We start from the raw sequence: 18507 nt of genomic DNA, 5'->3' as shown, positions 1-18507 counted from the left end.
TCTGTAAAATGAGGATAACAGGAGTGCCAACTTCATAGGGTACCATGAAGAGTGAATAGATTAACATGAGCAAAGCACTCTGAGCAGGGCTATGCTCCAAGTGTATTATTTCTGCTGGCCATATGAAGGAGAGACGTGGGTTGCCAGGTGTGTATGACAGGGAGGACCTGCTTTAGGAGACAAATGATGGAGTTCTACAGGATGAGTAGGAGTTAACTTGGCAAAGTGTTTTGGAGGCAGGTGAGGGGAGCAGGATGTTGGAGGAATGTTCCTGGCAGAGAGGACAAGATTCTCAGAACACAGTGGGTGGGTTCACCTGAGGAACTGCCAAGAAGTGTGGCTGGACCACAGCAGGTGGGGAGCCATACAGGGCCAGGTCTGGGAAGAGAGGGAAATACTGGCATAGAAGTACAGGCATCTCCAGGACCCAGCTCTCTGCTCCACACTGTTGATCCAGGCAGTGGGAGGGGTTCAGTAAGTATTTGTCACATAAGCAATCGAGCATGCAGACATGGTGTCTTGTCTATGGCTATTCCAAGTCCCCCATCCAGAAAAGGAGTCCATTGTCCCATATACATAATATGTGAACTGTCCCAACCCCTCACTGTCAAGCCATACACATCTGTTTTGCTGATCCCTCTCTTTTTTTTTTTTTTTTTGGCCACACCACCACATGGCACTTGGAATCTTAGTTCCCTGACCAGGGATTGAACCCACGCCCCCTGCATTGGAAACAGTCTTAACCACTGGACCACTGCCAGGGAAGTCCCATGGTCCCTCTCTTCTTGGCAGTAGACTCGACAGTGTCAGTTTGGATGGGGAGTTCAGTAAGGTGGTGCTGCCGGAATCCCCCACTCCACTGGGGCCTCAGCTCTAGCCCAGTGCTGTTCAAACTTGTTTAGTGGTGGCTTGTGTTGAAATGATATTAGAGGATACCCACTATATGGAATGCCACTGAACAGCTTCCATGGCTGAGGCTTGGGTATGGGGACTCAGAGCACCTGGTCATAGCTGGGTCACCCGAGAAAAACGCCAGGGCTCCCTGAAACACAGTTAGAAAGCCAAGGGAGGAGCTTTGCCCCTGCTTTTAAGGTGTGGAAACTGAGGTCCAGCAAGGAGGGGGCGACTCTTCCAAGGTCACACAACCAGGGACAGACCCAGAACTGGATCCCAGACATTTGACATCGGTTCTGCTACCCCAAGGTTTTGCTCCACTGCCACCTGACCACCCTCACTCCCCTCAGTGTGGTGTCTCAAGGTGGGGCAGGGGCATGCGGCTGTGACCTTGTCAAGTCAGGGTACAGAACATGAGAGACAAAAACCGGGAGGGCAGGCGTGGGTGAGCTGTTCAGGGTCACGGCCTGGTTATGCTGTGCCTTTTTTTTCCGTCTCTCTCTCTTTTAATTGAGTTTGAGGTGGTTGTTTTTTGTTTCCTTAAGAAATGGGAACAGAATGAAGCTGCGTAAACACCACGATGTTAACTCCCTGAAAAACCTCCTGCCATTTTAACTCTGTTACTGGAGAAATAAAAGAGAAATAATTTGTCCACCCACACTTAGCTCTTTCTGACGAAGGTAGGTGAATATTGCTTTGCTAATCGAGGGTGACTGCTGGAAGTGGAGCTAGGCTGGCTGATTTTGGATTGAGAGGAAGCCACGGCAACCCTAGAAGGAGCGGCCCGCGGGGTCGGCAGGGCCCAGGTCACCGGCCACACTGTCACCTTCTGCAGGTGTCCCCCAGCCGGTAGGGATGGAGGCGCTGGACCAGGCCGAGGGGCCCGCGGCCTCACAGAGAGAGATGCCACCGCCCCCACCTGCTTCACCGCCCTCAGAGCCAGCTCAGAAGCCGCCACCTCGAGGCACCGGGAGCCACTCCCTCACTGCCAGAAGCAGCCTGTGCCTGTTGGCTGCCTCCCAGTTCCTGGTAAGGACATCACAGGCCTCGCGGGGCCTGGAGGGAGGGCGGGTTGAGGGACGGCCTCCACTTCCTCCCCAAGATGGCCACCTGGGGACACAGAGGAGTGAGGGGCCTTCCTCGTGCCTGCGGCCCTCCGGCTGGTGTGAGGAGAAGCCTGGAGTTCCAAGCCACAGCCTTGAGGGCTGAGCCCCTCATGCGCTGAGCTCAGAAGCAGGGATGCAGGCCTGGCTCCCCGCCCCCCATGGTCCTGCGGGCGTCCTTCTGAAGACTTCCTCTCTCTGGAGGGACCTCTAGGAGACTCTCCCTGTGATGTGTATACCTGGTGGGGTGGTGGGCTCCCCTCTGCAAAGGCTCCCTTAAGTCAGATTTTCTCCAGGCAAAGTCCTAGGCCCTTGCCTCCGTTGCACAGCCCAGACCTTGGTGGGGGCGGTGAGGTGGGGTAGGCGGTAGGTTGAGGCTCCAGGTGAACTCTTGAGGGTGTGGGGACGGGGAGATATGGGGGCAAGGAGGCCAGACTCTGAACTCAGTGCGCTGGCCCCGGCCACCCCAGCTCGCCTGTGGGATGCTCTGGCTCAGCGGCTTTGGCCCCATCTGGACACAGAACACCACAGACATCGTCTCCTCCGCACTAACGTTCCTGGAGCAGCTGGGACCCTCGGTGAGTAAGCTCCAGGAAGCCCCAGGGTAGGAGGGAGCACTTGGGGGCCTCCAGCCCCACCAGCCCCTGCCTGGGGCTTCTTTGAGTTCAGAGGATAACCCTGAAAGGCTTCTTCCTGTCGCCTCCCCAGAACCAGGTACAAAGTTCTCAGAGCCTCAATCTTACCCGTGCTGAAATAGATGAGAACGCGCCCCCACCCCCTACCCGTATCACCCTGAGCTGTTTGTCTGATGTTCCCCAGGCCTGGCTGGGCACTGGGACCTGGGATGCCCCCAGTCTGCTGCTGGTCTCTCTCTGTGTGATCCTCATCACCACCCTGGTAAGGCTCCTCCTGACCCTCGACCCCAAGACCCAGTCCCCACCTTGTCCCCTTTGACCTACAGACTAGACGTTGCGGGTAGGGCTGAGGAGGGGCACCTGTCTTCTTCCACCAATGTGCCCAGGCTGGGGTGGGGGTGGGGAGAGGCCCCTTCTTTCTCAAAATTGGTTTGCAGTGTTCTTGGCTGGGGAAAGAAGCTGAGACAGTGTGAAAACCAGAGTAGGAACACCCCACCCCACTAAGAAAGTTTTAAAGCATAAGAACCTGAGGGTTGGGGAAGGAAGGGGCTGGGAGGACATCTAGGTAGCCTCCCATCTAGGTAAGCGGTGGTACTCTGCAGACAGTTCCCAGGAGAACAAGCCTGCTCCAGACACATGGAGCGGCAGAGAGCTCAAGCCCCTGGACATGCCATCATCCGGGGGCTGCTGCCAGCATGGTCCATGATGCCAGTTATGCCCCCAACTAGGTGTGGCTCCTCCTGAGGACTCCCCCAGAACCAACCAGCCCGCTGCCCCCTGAGGACAGACGCCAGTCGGTAAGCCGTCAGCCTTCCTTCACCTACTCGGAGTGGATGGAGGAGAAAGTCGAGGATGACTTCCTGGATCTGGACCCCGTCCCCGAGACCCCTGTGTTTGACTGCGTGATGGACATCAAGCTGGAGGCTGACCCCACCTCCCTGACTGTCAAAGCCATGGGTCTGCAGGAAAGGTGGGTGCGGCAGAGGCGCATGGAGCTCTTAGCTCCCTGTCGGAAGGGCAGATGCCTGACTCTGACTCCTAGTGCCCAGGGCAGAGCTGAGCTCATAGCCTCACCAATGCAGACATGTGCTCTTCAGGTCTGATTCATGTAGATCTGAATGCCCCAAAGTGAACACTAAGAAACATTGTTAGTGCACACAGACATGTAGGCCTGCACAGGTGTGCACACTCACACATACAACTCTTGTGGCTTGGATAGATTTCTTTGCTGTAGGACTTGTTGGAAGCCTTTAATATGCTTGTAGTCATTGTAGATTGACAAGGGGTTGTGTGTAGCCTTTCTCAAAGTCATCCGACCACAGAACCCTGCTTTCATAGTGTCTCGTAGAGTTCCACGCAGAACATGTTGGGAGGTGTCAACACCCTCTGCAGAGCCTGGCTGGGTTAGCTAGACCCCACCAGGGTTGTGTTGTCCACATGATGTCATGGAAAGAGCACTGGAGAAGGAGTCAGAAAACCTAGGTTTTTGTTTCAGCTCTGCCACCCCCTTACTGTACGTGCTTGGGCAATTCTTATCCCCTCTGTGGCTTTCAGTTTCCCTTTCTAGGTAATGAGGGTAATGGGCCAGTCGACTCTGAACACAGCAGGGTCTGCTCAGTCCACTCATCCTTGCTCCACTGTGCTACCCCTGAGATCCCATCTTTCCCGAGCCTCTCCTGGATGAGATGTCCTTGGAGGCTGCGGCCCTGGGGTACCGAGGGTGGAGCCCTGCTTCTCTGCCCCAGGCATGTGCCTTCTCGGTGAGCTTCCCCTGGCTCTGGGAGCTGCCTCTGGCAGGGGCACAGGAGAGTGCAGGGAAGGACTGTATTGAGGGGCCTCACATGGAATCTTTGGGACTGGGGCCCAAGCCCACACTCAGTTAGCTACCTGCTGCATGAGGCAGGAGCGGGTGGCAGGCTTAAGCCTTGGGGCTGAGCCTCATGCTGTCTGTGTTGGGGTGACATCACACCCACTCCTCTCCCTGGGACCCATCGTGTTCCCACCCCATCTCCCACTCCCTCATCCTCCTGCTCCAAGGCCCCCAGCTAATGGCCTTCCCTGCCCCTGATACTCACTGCCCCCCTTCCCGGTCCTTCCAGGAGGGGCTCCAATGTCTCCCTGACCCTGGACATGTGCACGCCAGGCTGCAATGAGGAGGGCTTCGGCTATCTCATGTCCCCCCGCGAGGAGTCAGCCCGAGAGTACCTGCTCAGCGCCTCCCGCGTGCTCCAGGCCGAAGAGCTTCACGAGAAGGCCCTGGATCCCTTCCTGCTGCAGGCAGAATTCTTTGTGAGTCCCCCTGAGCCAGCGCCCCCACAGGGGCCAGCCCTTTATGCTCATGTTGGTCCCCTGAGCAAGGCTTTGGAACAGGGTACCCCAAACTCAGCATCTGATGAACATCATTTCATTCTTACCTCTCCTACTGTCTTGGGCAAGCTGCTTCCTCTCTGGGCCTCAGTTTCTCATCTGGAAAATGGGGATAAAGATAACAGGGATGTTGCAAGGATTCGAAAGATGCAGAATGTGTGCAAAGTGCCCATCAGGTGATTGGTGTTTGCGGCATTCTTAAGTCATCATCACCTAGGACTGTCCTTCAAAAGCCTTAGAAAGCCTTCTCTTCTTTATTTGGAGATGTGTGCTACACTAATCCCAGGGATTAAACTTGGAGCACAGCAGTGAAAGTGCTGAATCCTAACCACTGGCCCGCCAGACAATTCCCGAAAGCCTTCTCTTCTGACTCTCCCATTTTCCCACTCTCCTTTTGCCTGGCATCACCAAACAATGTTCATCCTCCTTTGAAACCTCTCGGTTCTGTGGCTCCAGCTTAGGGTGGTTTTGATTACCGCCCCCTCCAGACTCTTAACAGCAGCCTCCAGCTGCCTCCTGTTGGACTTGAGGGGCTTATAAATGACCCCCCTGTTTTACCTGCCCGAGCACTCAACCAGTTAAGAGCTAAAATACAGAAGATCACAAAACCACCTTTATTTTTGCTGATAAAGGCTAGGTAAGTTTCTGTTCTTGTTTGTTTTTGTTTTTCCATTTTGACTGCTCTGAGTCTTTGCTGCAGACCACAGGCTTCTTTCTCTAGTTGTGGCACATAGGCTTAGTTGCCCGGAGGCATTTAGGATGATAGTTCCCTGAGCTGCAATCAAACCCATGTTCCCTGCATTGAAAGGCAGATTACTTATCACTGGACCAGCAGCGAAGTCCCAAGGCTAGGTTTAACACGAGGGTTACGTATGTAGCAGTAGTAAGCTTCCTAATACCAACCACGAGAATGAAGCAAGTTTCCCACCACCCTAGGTGGCGCTGGCACATTGCCAGCCTCACCCCATGGGGGTGCCCTGTAATTCTTTCTTAGCAGGAGTGTCGGAGGAGGAGGAGGAAGTAAGGGGCTAGCGCCCCAAAGCCGAGTTTCTCAATCAAACACCTCATCCGGTAACTCACCCATCTTGTGGGCAGGAATGGGCAAAAGCCAGGAGCATTTGGAGAGAGTCCTTCCTGGGAGAAGCCTGAGGGATGGGGAACCTACGTGCCTCCCTCGAAGCTCCCCTTGCCCCAGGCCACCTGCTCCCTAGCAGAATTGGATGGCTGTCCTCTCTGGGCAGCCCTCCATCACCTCTGACCTGAGGAGCCAAAGTCTCCAGCATGTGGCCCAGCCTGCCTTACCTGAGTTGAGCCAGCCCCAGCCACCTTTTCCAGACTCAGGGCCCCATCCCCGCAGGGCTGTCCACTTCAAACTGGGCCCTCGCCCCACCCCCATGCCTTCACAGTCATCAGCCCTCACCCTGGAGGCCCCTAAGATGCCTTCCTGGGCTACCCAGCCTTGGTACCATCCCCATGGCCACACCTCCCCTTGAGGGTGTGTGGCATGTCCTTGTCATCTCCGGTTTCATAGTTCAATGTCAGTTTGGCCCAGAGAGAGAGTTAGTGGGGGTGCTCACATACCCACCCCGTGGGCACTTCTGCACCTGCTTTTTATTCTGATTCTCACAACCACCTAGAAAGTGAGCATCGTGATCCTCATTGTACAAAGTGCATTCTTAGTGTGTCCACAGTGAACACTGTGATTCATGACGGTGAGAGATGACAAGGGTGCTAAAGTGTGTAGACAGAGGGAAGGGGCGCGAGAGGACAGTCACTGAGGAGTCGTCCCAGAGGACCTGGGGGGAGGGGCAGCAGTGAACCTTCAAGGCTGAGAAGGATTAGGGGTGATGAAGAGGGATGTGACCAGTGCTCCCCGCAAGTGGAGTGCCACAAACTCAGACGTGGAGGCTAGCTGGAGACTGACAGATTAACTACAGGGAAGAGATGGGCACAACTGGAGGATGGGGCTTCTGAGAGCAGCTGGTGGTAAAGAAGGGCCAGCTCCGAGAAGACCTCACATTCCAGGCAGAGAAGTTCGGACTTGGCGCTCTTGACATGTAGAGTGATTGAGAGATGCAAGTACAACTCTGGGAGGCCCAGAAGGAGGCTGCCTCCCTGCTGGAGAATCAGGGAAGGCTTCTTGGAGGAGGTGGCATTTACAGTGCACAGGAAGACATGAGAAGATGAGGATGGGATGGATGTTACTACCGAGCAAGCAGCACGACCCAAGGTCCTGAGCGGGGTACCTACCTGGGGTAGGAACGTGAGTCAGCAAAGCCACTCGATGTGGCTGCAGTGCAGGGTGCAGAAGGCAGTGATTGGCCAGGTCACTTCTTCTCTGTTCATCAAACGTTCACTGAGTGCTGACTATGTGCCAGGCTGGCCCTCCGTAAACAGTGGTGGTGCTAACGTGTATTATGCACTCAGCATGTGCCAGGACTGCTCTGGATGCTTTTCATGTGCCCTCACTCATTTAATAGTCGATGTTTGTTGAATGAATGTGTGCATCAAGCCAGCCCACAGCTGCTCTCAACCCCATGTCTTCCTCCTACAGGAAATCCCCATGAATTTTGTGGATCCGAAAGAATATGACATCCCTGGGCTGGTGCGGAAGAACCGATATAAAACCATCCTTCCCAGTGAGTACTCACTGCCCCTCACCTGGGTGCCCTTAAACCCTGAGGGAGACTTTAACTCCAGCATTGGCCTCCAGGGTCACCAGGCAAAGGGATGGAAGGTGGGGGTGCCCGATGAAGGGAAACACCCCCTTTAGAGCACAGAGGGCTCTTGGTTCCTTCATACGGCACTTTCCAGATCTTTGCCCTGGACAAGCATTATGCTGGGCTCTGTGGAAACCCAGAGAAAAAGAGGAACAATAACAGCAGCCCCTAGACAGGGCATGGTGGCTGAACATTGTGCTCACATCCCTGGTCTCTTCAGAGTGGACAGGTTTTAAAGAGAGGACATTAAGGCTCAGAGAGGTTAAGTGGCTCATCCACTATCACGCAGCTAAGATGTACAGAACCAAGTTTGAAACTAGGCCTCTGTAACCTCAAAATTGAGCTCTTTTGTCTACCTGGAGTTCAGTTTGGCTGGATTATGAATCCTCTAACAGGCAGAGCCACCTCACAAGGGAGCAAGCTGCCTGTCAGGTAGGAAGCTCCCCATTGGCTAGGGTATTCAAGCTAGAATGCATGAGTGGTCCCCCCGGAAGGTTTGATAGGGATTTTCCCCCTTTGAGGGTGGTTAGACCAGGTAACCTGATATTCCTCTTTTAGCCTGGGATGTCATTTTCAGGTAACTTTCATCAGGCCCCTGTCTGCCTGTCACCCCTGCCAAGTTCTGGCCCAAGGCCCTAGGGCTAGCTTGGGGGGTGACTTATTGAAAGCAAATCCCCACAAACCTACTCCACTCAGTTTATGAAGTAAGGAGGCTTTAAAAAAGCAGTTTTGCCATCAGCATCTCCAACAACATGTAAGATGTCATGACTTATTTTTAACTTTTAAAATATCGACTTGTGGTTGCTATGGTTACACAGTGTCTAGGTAGTTCCAGTTAAACAAAGCACCATTTAAGGCCAGGATTCGGGGCTGCTCACCTCTTCCCTCCTCTTGCTCCCCCCTCCACCCACCCAGCCCTACCTGGAGGGAGGGCTTCGGGTACCCCACAGTCTCGGGCTTTGCCGGCCACTCAGAATAGCCACTGTGGGAATACGAGAGACAGGCCATCACTCCCATCTGGTCCCCACTGGATCCAGCCTCCAGCCATACCCTATGCCTGCAGCCCCCGAGCCCAACAGAGAATCTTCTCTGTAGCCAGCAAGAATTGACCCTGTGCCCTCAGAGACTGGGCTGGGGTGGGTGGTAGAGGCCCCTCTCGGATCAAGGACACCCCAAGGCTTGCTTTCTCATTCATTCGGAGGCTACTTCTGGATCCCAATCTGGGTACCATGAGGGGAGGGAGGGGGCCCATGCAGGGCTGCCCGTTCCTCTCCCCTGGTCACACAGAGCCCCCTTCCGTTCACCCTCGCTCTTCCCCATACCTGACTCTCCTCCACAAGCCCCTCGCCACAAGAGCTGCCTCACCCCCACCTTCCCCTCCACAAATCACCTGCCCAAACCTCAGGCACTTGGGCCAGGGCACGAAAGGGCTGGTGAGGGGAGTTTTGTGGGTATCCCTTTCCATTTCACATTCCAGGTTTGGGATCCTCCTTTGGACCTGTTAATTTATAAATTGATTTAATTTATGCTTGCAATGATATCAGAAGCAGCACCAACTTGCTCTATAGTGACTGTGTGCTGGCCTAAGTTATGGGTCTGAGGACTCATTATTAACGGCCACTCTTGAACCCTGACAGGATGAGTGAGGCTGTGACGGAAGGAGTGTTCCCAGATTACGCAGAAGGCACAGGGGTACTCGGTGAATGGCTTGCACTGACACCGCCAGGACTTGAACCCAGGCTCGCTGGTGGGCAGTGTAGACTCCTGACCGCTTCTATGCAGCCTTTGAGAGCCCTATACGGGGCACGCTGGCAGGGCCTTGAGTCCAACCCTCCTTCCACAGGAAAGACCCTGGGGGCCAGAGAAGGGAGGAGATGTGAGCTGGTGACAAAACTAGACAGAGCCCCAGAACCCAGGCCCCCAGGCGCCCCCCAACTACCTCCTGGCTCAGTCCCAGCCTCCGCGAGTTTCCAGAACAGACTAAATCAATACAGGGAAGCTCTAGCGGAACAGAACAAACCCTAGTCTAGGAGGCAGAGCACGACGTAGTGAGAATCTGCTGCTCTGGGATTTGACAGGTGACTAGATTGGGGTGGGGGTGAACCCTTATGGGCGTGTGTGGTGTCTCATCTCAGGCTCAGAAGACTTTACTCCTTTCATTGTGATACTCTCCCCTGGCATCCTACCCAAATCTCAGCTATAAAGTGCTTTACAGTTGACATAGCACTTCACATCTGTTTTCTCATTTGTCTTCCCAACAATACGAGGAACTAAGCATCTTTACCCCCATATTACAGATCGGAAAACTGAGGCTTAAAAAGGCCATGTGCTTTACAAGCTTACACAGCAGGTTGGGGACAATGTATACTCAAACTTTTGCTGGCCCTGCTAGCTAGGATGTATCCCTTAGGGAATTTCTTACTGTCTGAGCTGTCTCCTCCCCAGAACATGAAGCACAGAGAGGACCGGGCAGCTTAAGGGATGCAGGCAAGGGTGGCCTGGATCCTACAGAGGGAGAGAGCCAAGGCCTCCCTGTACCATTCTCTTCAGCCTGGGTTCTCACCTTCCTGAGTGGGCCACAGGGATGGGTCAGTGTTTTGCTTCTGGCAAGGGAAGAAGGAACTTCTGGTCCCAGAAGAAATGTAGGTGCCCTGACATGGGCCAGAGAAGTTGGGCCCACATAAGAGGGATTGCACATTCAAATCCCAGCCTCACCTGTCTCCACTATCTCAGACCCTCACAGCAGAGTGTGTCTGACCTCACCAGACCCTGACGACCCTCTGAGTTCCTACATCAACGCCAACTACATTCGGGTATGTAACCCCATCCCAACAGTCTCTCCCTAAAAGGGAGGCCTGAGTCAATGGGGTCCATCCACTAGGCTTGTCCCTAAGTCTGTCTGGTTCCTGCCAGCCCCTGGGGAAGAGGCTGAGTTGGGGAAATGGGCCCCGGGAGCACAACAAGTGACCCTGATGGCCTGGACTTGGCTGGTCACAGGGCTATGGTGGGGAAGAGAAGGTGTACATCGCCACTCAGGGACCCATCGTCAGCACGGTCGGCGACTTCTGGCGTATGGTGTGGCAGGAGCACACGCCCATCATCGTCATGATCACCAACATCGAGGAGATGAACGAGGTAGGCCCCGCCGGACCTTATCAGGTGTCCGCTGCTTGGTGCCCTGCGCCAAGCATCTTGTTTCCGTGTTAATCCTTTCAGCAATCTTGGGAGGTTGGTATGTTCACCTTGCTGCCTTGCCCAGGGAAGGAAATGTGAGGCTCAAAGAGGTTAAGTCAGTTACTCAGAGCCACACAAATAGTCAGAGGCAGGGCCTGGAGCTGGCCTCTCCACCTCCAGCACTCAGGATCTTAAACATGCTGCTCCGCTGCCACCCAGCCTGCCAGGGCTGATGCTGGCTACTTCCATACTCGTCACAGCCCATTTAATTGAAGTCCCATGAAGGTCCTTCAAACTGAGTGTTACTTGAATTTTCCCGGATGAGGAAACTGAGACTCAGAAAAGAGAAGTAACTTAACAAGTGAGAAGCTGAGATTTGAGCTCTCTAACTGCAAACCTACTGCCCTGTCTCCCCACTGGCCCGGGACAGGCACTGGGGAGGGCGTGGTCGGGGCGCTGGGAGTATCTCAGCCTGATCTGGGCCCCTGCAGAAGTGCACCGAGTATTGGCCGGAGGAGCAGGTGGTATACGATGGCGTGGAGATCACCGTGCGCAAAGTCATCCACACTGAGGATTACCGGCTCCGACTCATTGCCCTCAGGGTGAGGCCTGGGGCAGGGCTGGGCTGGGCTGGGAGGAGGGGGCACTCCACAGCCAACAGGCTCCCAGAGGCCAAAACAGCTGAAATTAAGGCATGTGTCTCTCCAGGCTTTACTGATGAGCAGGGATGAAGGGAAAAAGGGGGTGAGTGATCTTGCAGATCAGAGGCAGGACCAAATTCTCAGTGCATTTCTTATCACTGGCGTCTGTCCATCCACACTGTAATTCATAATGTCTTCCAGCTCTACTTCAAATGTACCCAAGGCCAGGACTGTCTGGAAGAGGGGGCTTCAGCAGCTTCCATTTTCTGCCTGGAAACATCCCTTCACCTGGGATGCTGGGCTTCCAACCTGTAGTACCGAATTTGTCCACTAGAGGACAGGCGCTTTTTGGTGCATTTGGGTAGCACAGGGAGGTTGTGGTTACAGGAAAAAAAAAGAAGAGGACTTAAAAATTATGAGCAGTACAGAACAGCCCAGAAGAGTGTGGGGAGGTATCCTCCCACCCTGAAGATTGTGCTTATTCCAGGCTCAGCATAATAGAGGAGATTGTTCCTTTGGAGTCAAGAAAATCAGTGCATTCTGCTTTTGAGAAATCTTATGACCCCTATTTGGGGAAAGTGGTACCACTGTAATTATCCCAAAGTCTGGAAAAGGTGACCTAGGTGCCAGGAAGCTGACATCCTATCCAGAAACAGTCAGGGAGGTCCCCTGATGCTGGCAGCCACAGGGTCTGAATAGGGTGTCAAGGGCGTGAGACTTGTTCCTCTGAGCTGCCCCCTCCCACTGGAGAAGGTGAAAGACAGCATGTCAAGAAGTCAGCCCCTCGAGGGCAGTGCCCAGTAAGCATTTCCAGGATACAGGCTTGCTTGAGGGCATTTCAGAGGTAGAGGACAGAGGCTGAGGTAGCTGTAACAGCCAGGTAGCCCATGGAGCAGCTTCCTTTTTCCGCTGAAAGAGAGGCTGGGGCTGCCACTTCTTCTCAGTGCTGTGGGACTGGTCAGGGAAGAACTGGGACCACTGGGCACTTACTTTTGTCCATAACCTTTACAAGCACATGCCCTGAGCCTGGTTCTGGGTTGGGTACTGGGAAAACACAGAGCTGTCCAAAGCCTGGACTCTCTCCTCAAGGAGCACCTATAAAATGGTAAGTACTGACCTAGAAATAAGTACAAGCACAGAAGAAGGACATCTTGTCAGCCAGGGTGCTCAGGGAGGGCTTCCTGGAAGTGGTGTTGCTGAATGGGGTTCCGAAGGATAAGAGTTGGCTGGGGGGGCAGACATGTGGAGAGAGCATTCCAGACAAAGGGAAACTAAAAGTAAGGGCACAGAAGATAGAACAGCTCTGTGTATAAATGTACAGGAAATGGGGGAAGCAGAGGTTTGATCTACAAACCATTTGGAGTGCAAAGGCATCAAGTACAAGTTCTCAGGAGGAGGACTTGGGCCTGGAGAGGTAGACCCTGTACCATGTGTCTTGTTTGCCCGACTGAAGAGTGGGGCGGGTGGGTTTTAGTTTTAGAGCAACAAGAGCTATCAGAGCGTTCTGAGCAGTAGAAAAGCATTGGCTGTAGACAGGCCTTTTGGACCACTGTGGATCTGGGTGATCAGAGAGGAGGAGGGGAGGGCCCCACACAGTTGAGAGACGGTAAAGAGCAAAGTGAAGGTGGTGGTGGTGGAGAGGATAGCACTGGGACACTGGCTGGGGGGGACCAGGGCCGGTGGTGGGCAGGAAAGTATACTGAGGCAAGAGGAAGGGTCCCAGGGCTGTGGGGGTGACTGGGCTGTCTGTGAAGGGGCGACCAGGAGACAGGAGTGAAATGGAGAAAGGGCTCTTCACCTCTCTTGGAAGATCCTGGAGTCACTAGGGCAAAACCTGTGTGAAGACCAGTGCTGACACTGCTCACCAGTCCCCGCTACCCAGCTGGCTTCGGGTCTCTGGCTGGTGCCACTGGGCTGTACGGTGTAAATGGCAGAGGTCCGAGGTCCCACTCCCTGTGGCCTCCCTCCTATGTTTCCTTCTCCCCTCCCATCTCCATCTCTGGGCTGGTTTCTGGGCTCAGTTCACGTGTATCTGGGGTGGGCCTCTGTCTCCTGGACAGAGCGGGACGGAAGAGCGAGGCCTGAAGCATTACTGGTTCACGTCCTGGCCCGACCAGAAGACCCCAGACCGCGCGCCCCCACTCCTGCACCTGGTGCGGGAGGTGGAGGAGGCGGCCCAGCAGGAGGGGCCCCGCTGCGCCCCCATCGTGGTGCACTGCAGGTGGGTCCTCCCAGACACCCACTGGAGCGGGGCGCGGCTCCCGGGCGGCCCCGCCCCTCACCCCCGTGCCCTGGGCCCTCAGCGCAGGGATTGGGAGGACCGGCTGCTTCATCGCCACCAGCATCTGCTGCCAGCAGCTGCGGCACGAGGGCGTGGTGGACATCCTGAAGACCACATGCCAACTCCGTCAGGACAGGTCAGCTGAGGGTGGGGTCCTTGGGGAGCTGGGGGGCGGGGGAGAGGGCAGCAGAGAGAGCCTGACCTGTGCATAGCGTGAAGGTTAGGGGGACACAACCCACGGGGACCAACCTGTGGACAGATGGGTGGAGAAGCCGGATCCAGGCAGTTGGTAGCTGGGATGCAGAGGGGAGAGGAACAGAGCTGGTGGACACAGGGGCAGAGGCTGAGAGTGGAGGGTCATGCCACCTCTGTCCCCGCTGTCTATGCCAGAGCCAGGAGGGACAGGAAGGGCAGGTGGAAGTGGCTGGCTGGCCAGGGCTGACCTCTCTAAGCTGCACATAGGCCCTGATGTGCCTCCCAGAGGACTGGCACTCTGTGGGTCTGGGGGCGGCTCCGCAGCTGTTCTTCCATGACCCGGTCCCTTCATCTGCCGGGTAGGGGCGGTATGATCCAGACGTGCGAGCAGTACCAGTTCGTGCACCACGTCATGAGCCTCTACGAGAAGCAGCTGTCCCGCCAGTCCCCGGAGTGACCACACACCCTCCCGAGGTCCTCTGGTACCTCCCAGCCTGAGTCGGGGCCCTCCTCGCCGCCACACCCAGGGCCCTGCCTCAGGTCCCGGCCTGCTCCCCGTCCCTCCCGCTTTCTCTCTTCAGTTTGCTCCCCCTCCCCCGCTGCCTCGGCCGGACCCCTACCCCGCCCCCAACATAGCTCTTCCTACTGTACATACTGGGGAGTGGGGAGGGTGGGGGAGGGGCGTGCCAGGCCAGGCCTGAGGCCCCAGGGCCTGACCCAAACCGCGTGACCTGGGGCCTCAGTTTTTAACGATGGTTCCACTGCTACTTGATCCAAAACGTTTCCCTGCTGCAACTCCACGTGTCCTGCCGCAGCGTGTTCTGTCTGTCCATCGTCTCTGCTGTCTGTACCGAACACTGTGTCTCCTCAGCCCTGGAGAGGGGTCGTGAGCTCCAGCCCCCCAGTGGCCCTGGCACAGGTGCCTGCCTCAGGCCCCCAGCCCCGCTTCTCCCAGCAGACAGGTTGCACTTTGCCCCAAGTTCCTGGAACCAGGATGGGAAGGAAGGGCCTGAAGACCCCGGAAGTCAGGCACAGGAAAGCCCTGAGGGGTTGGCAGAAAGATCCAGCTGGGGAGAGGTCTCTGGTTGGGGGTGGGGGAGGAGGATCGCATCCAGGGGGACCCCCAGGTATCAGGCGCCCTCAGCAGGCAGTGACTAGCCTGTGGGGCAGTGGTGAGAAAGGGCACACATAGGGGAGAATGAACCCAGGGGGCCTGGGCCACGGTGGGAGATGGGGAGCTCTGACGGTAGGGTGGGAACTCGGCCCCAGATCCGTGTGAAGCGTTTTTCTGTGTCGCTGTGGGAAACCCCTCCCAGAAGTCTCACCGCGTGTAGCTCTGCGTGTATCCTGTGTTCATGCGTGTGTTGAGAGCCCGTCAGCAGGGCGTGCATGACTCTTTGGCAACATGTGTTATCTTGGAGCCACGTGTTTTTATTGGTGACTTTAAATATTTATTCCACGGCAGACAGAGACATTTGGTGTCTTTTTATAATTTGCTCATGGTCATTGAATAGAGCAATAAATGGAGCATTTTGAGCAAAACTAGCCTCCAGGGTCTGTGTGATTGCCTCTACCCTCTACTCCCTGCCTCTCTGCACCCCCATCTTCTTGCCCCTCCTACTAGTACAGATGTGCGTGCGCACACAGACACACCCACGCACATCCAGGCCCTTGAGATCCCTAGTGCCCCCTTGTGTAGGTTGGGAGATGGCGTGAATCCACATTTGAAATTCCAAAGTCCACTGAGCATAATTCTCACATACCCGCACCCTTGCTTCCAGCCAGGAGCCGGGGCCCTGCAGGGCCACAGGGACAGATGCTGGAGGCTTTCATAGAAGGAACAGTGGCTGGCAGGCCACCAGCTTCGACAGAGGGGCCAGAGCAGGGGGACCTTTAGACTACACAGGCCCCTCCCTGTTGGCCAGCCCACTTATTTGCCCTGCAAGTCCCAACAGCAGCTGCAGCCCAGCAATTTGCCTTGCAGGGCCTGGGCTGAGAGCAGTCCCGCCCAAGGAACCTGGAGAATCTGCCCCTAGACAAGATCCTGTGCCCTCCAGACACTCCCACTCTATTCTTACCCCAGCCCCCAGGGATGCAGCAAATGCAGCTGTCCTGCCCCTGCTGACAGATGTGGGTCACCCCAGGGCAAGAGGGAGTCCAGGGCAGGACTGTTGACCAACGAGCAGGTCCTTACAAGGTCGCAGAGCCCTGAGTGGGCTAGTCAAGGGTCTGGGCTGCAGATTTACTGCAGACAATGAGGAAAGAACAGGGGAGTGGCTTAGACGGAGGTCCCAGAGAAGGGGGCCTGCTCTCCAGCTACTCTCCAACAAGAGGATGGGCCCTCCTACCCCTCTGCCCAGATCAGGGGGTTGAGCAGCAAGACTGGGATGGGGAGGAAGAGCTAACATTTCCCCTTCTTCCCTGGGGATGGCCCCGTGAGGCCACTCAGGTTCTGCAGGCACCAAGTGCAGAGCACGGCATGAACAGTGCTCCCTGGGCTCTCCCCCAGTCACCCGCTCCCAGTCTCTGGAAAACACAGACCTGTTGCTTTGCTCCCCAAGCCCTATTGGACACACACACTACTCTGAGCCCCTCAGCTCAGAGAAGTCCCGCCCAGCAGCAGTGAGAACCCAAACCTCTGCACAAAGGAACAGAAAAAGTACCCCAGGAACACCACGCTCAGCCACCTGCCTGCCCAGACCCCTGCACTTCCTCCAGCCCTGGCCCCAGCTACCTCCCAAAGCAGTGTGCCAGCTGGCTGGGGCAGCTATGGAGCCTGAGTAAGGGATCACCCCCAGGGGGCCAGACATTTAAGGAACCAGTGACTCCAGGTGGTCACATTGCTGGGACAAAAGAAAAAGGAGACTGGTCAGGCTACAGCCCAGGCACCAGCTGGGTCTCCAAAGTCATGGGTGGACACAGCCTTTGAAGGTTAGAAGGGACTGGTGACGCAAAGGTAAGGCTTCCCTCTTTCCTGAGGAAAGGAGCAGAGTCTGCTTTCTGAGCCCAGAGGGGGACAGCAGGAGCTGGCGCTGGGGAGATGTCTCCAAACCTGGAGGGACCAGGTAGAGAGGTGTCATCGGATGAGGGGGCAAAGTTTAGCCCCAAACCTTCTGGCTTGGAAGAAGGCTTTGGGGTCCTCTGGAAGGGCACTGGACTGGGAGTCAAGGGGCCAGGATTCTAGTCTGAGTGACCTTGGACAGGTTATTTCTCAGATGTCAGTTTCTCATATACAAAAAATTGGGGTTTAAAAACTGCAACTCTGTGGCAAAGGAAATGGCAACCCATTCCAGTATCCTTGTGGAGAATCCCATGGACAGAGGAGCCTGATGGTCTGTAATCGTCAGGGGGGACGACTGAGCGATTAACACTATGTTGTACCTAAAGATTCCCACATGCCACGACAAAAATCAAAGATACCATGTGCTGCAACTGAGACCCAGTGCAGCCAAATAAATAAAAATAAATATGAAAAGAAAACTGCCACTCTGGTTAAAGAAAAGATGGTATGTACATCTATTTGATGGAATACTGTGTAGGTGTTAACAAGAATGGGAAAACTTCATAAACAGGGATGGAAAGACCTCCAAGGTGTACAAAGTGAAAAGAGGGCTGAATAGCTTGTATAATAGGCTACGTTATGTATTTAAAAAAAGGGGGGGGATGAAGACAAAAACATATTCAAATTTGTAGGAAAGAGCTCCAGAAGGAGCATAAAGACCACAAGTGGTTACCTGTTGCGGAAGGCTGGGAGATAGACGGCCTTGGGAGCAGGAGGGAGCCTCTTTACACAGATGTGTCTATTGTTTTGTTTTTTAACCATGTGATTGAATTACCAACTCAAAAATTACGAGAAATAAAGACTCAAGCTCCGTCTTTATCATATCGGAAAGGAAAGCAGAGCTGTAGGAATGTGCTGTCATTTGTCTCAGCATTCCCCCAATGCCAGGGCTCCCCAGGGCCCAGCAAGAAGATCCAGTTTCCTTTCAAGGCTGGCTCCAGTGTGGCTTAGTCAGGAAGTTCCTTCTCAGGTCTGACTTCATTCCCTCCTGATGAAGCCTCCAGCACTGCCCCACCCCACCAGTTCCATGTAGCTATCAAAAGGTCTCCTCAGCTCCCTCTAGGCCTTGCTGGGTTCACTGGGTAAGTCTAAACCCTATCTCCTACCCCTCCAAGGATCTGGAATGGTTTGGGGTTACATAGTGAGAGACAGGCTCATTGGTCCTTGTAGCCAACCAGGGAAAAGGAGATACCAAGGGAAGAGAAGAGAGGCCAGAGGGAAGAGGCTTGCCACCCAGCCTCTCCTCACCCTCCCTGTAAACAGTCATCTCTCTCTGTGTTCACCTGTTCTGTCCCTTCCCCTACCCCACTGTGGGCACACACACACACACACACACACACAAAACATCTCTGAGTCTCCTTCCTGCTCCCTTCCTTATCCTTCACTGCATCATCCCCTTCCTGGTCCTCCCAGGTGAGTGCCCACGCCTTGTCACC

At 55.0% G+C, this 18507-nt stretch overlaps 1 protein-coding gene across 1 annotated transcript in view; it reads left to right on the top strand.

Moving 5' to 3' along the window:
• Positions 1-14601, top strand: part of PTPN5 (protein tyrosine phosphatase non-receptor type 5) — a gene marked incomplete at its 5' end in the record, with an annotated part of 33892 nt that extends 19291 nt beyond the window's left edge. The window contains 12 exons of the mRNA XM_055581328.1: positions 1730-1923; positions 2468-2575; positions 2817-2894; positions 3361-3602; positions 4732-4921; positions 7554-7638; positions 10453-10532; positions 10717-10854; positions 11385-11495; positions 13595-13755; positions 13838-13951; positions 14374-14601. Of these exons, the coding sequence (XP_055437303.1) occupies positions 1730-1923; positions 2468-2575; positions 2817-2894; positions 3361-3602; positions 4732-4921; positions 7554-7638; positions 10453-10532; positions 10717-10854; positions 11385-11495; positions 13595-13755; positions 13838-13951; positions 14374-14467 (1595 nt within the window). The remainder of the gene's footprint in view (positions 1-1729; positions 1924-2467; positions 2576-2816; positions 2895-3360; positions 3603-4731; positions 4922-7553; positions 7639-10452; positions 10533-10716; positions 10855-11384; positions 11496-13594; positions 13756-13837; positions 13952-14373) is intronic.
• Positions 14602-18507: the final 3906 nt, after the last annotated feature.

The sequence above is a fragment of the Bubalus kerabau genome, chromosome 5 (genome assembly GCF_029407905.1).
Source record: "Bubalus kerabau isolate K-KA32 ecotype Philippines breed swamp buffalo chromosome 5, PCC_UOA_SB_1v2, whole genome shotgun sequence".
Taxonomy (NCBI): Eukaryota; Metazoa; Chordata; class Mammalia; order Artiodactyla; family Bovidae; genus Bubalus; species Bubalus kerabau.
This window is presented reverse-complemented; position numbering and strand designations above follow the sequence as displayed.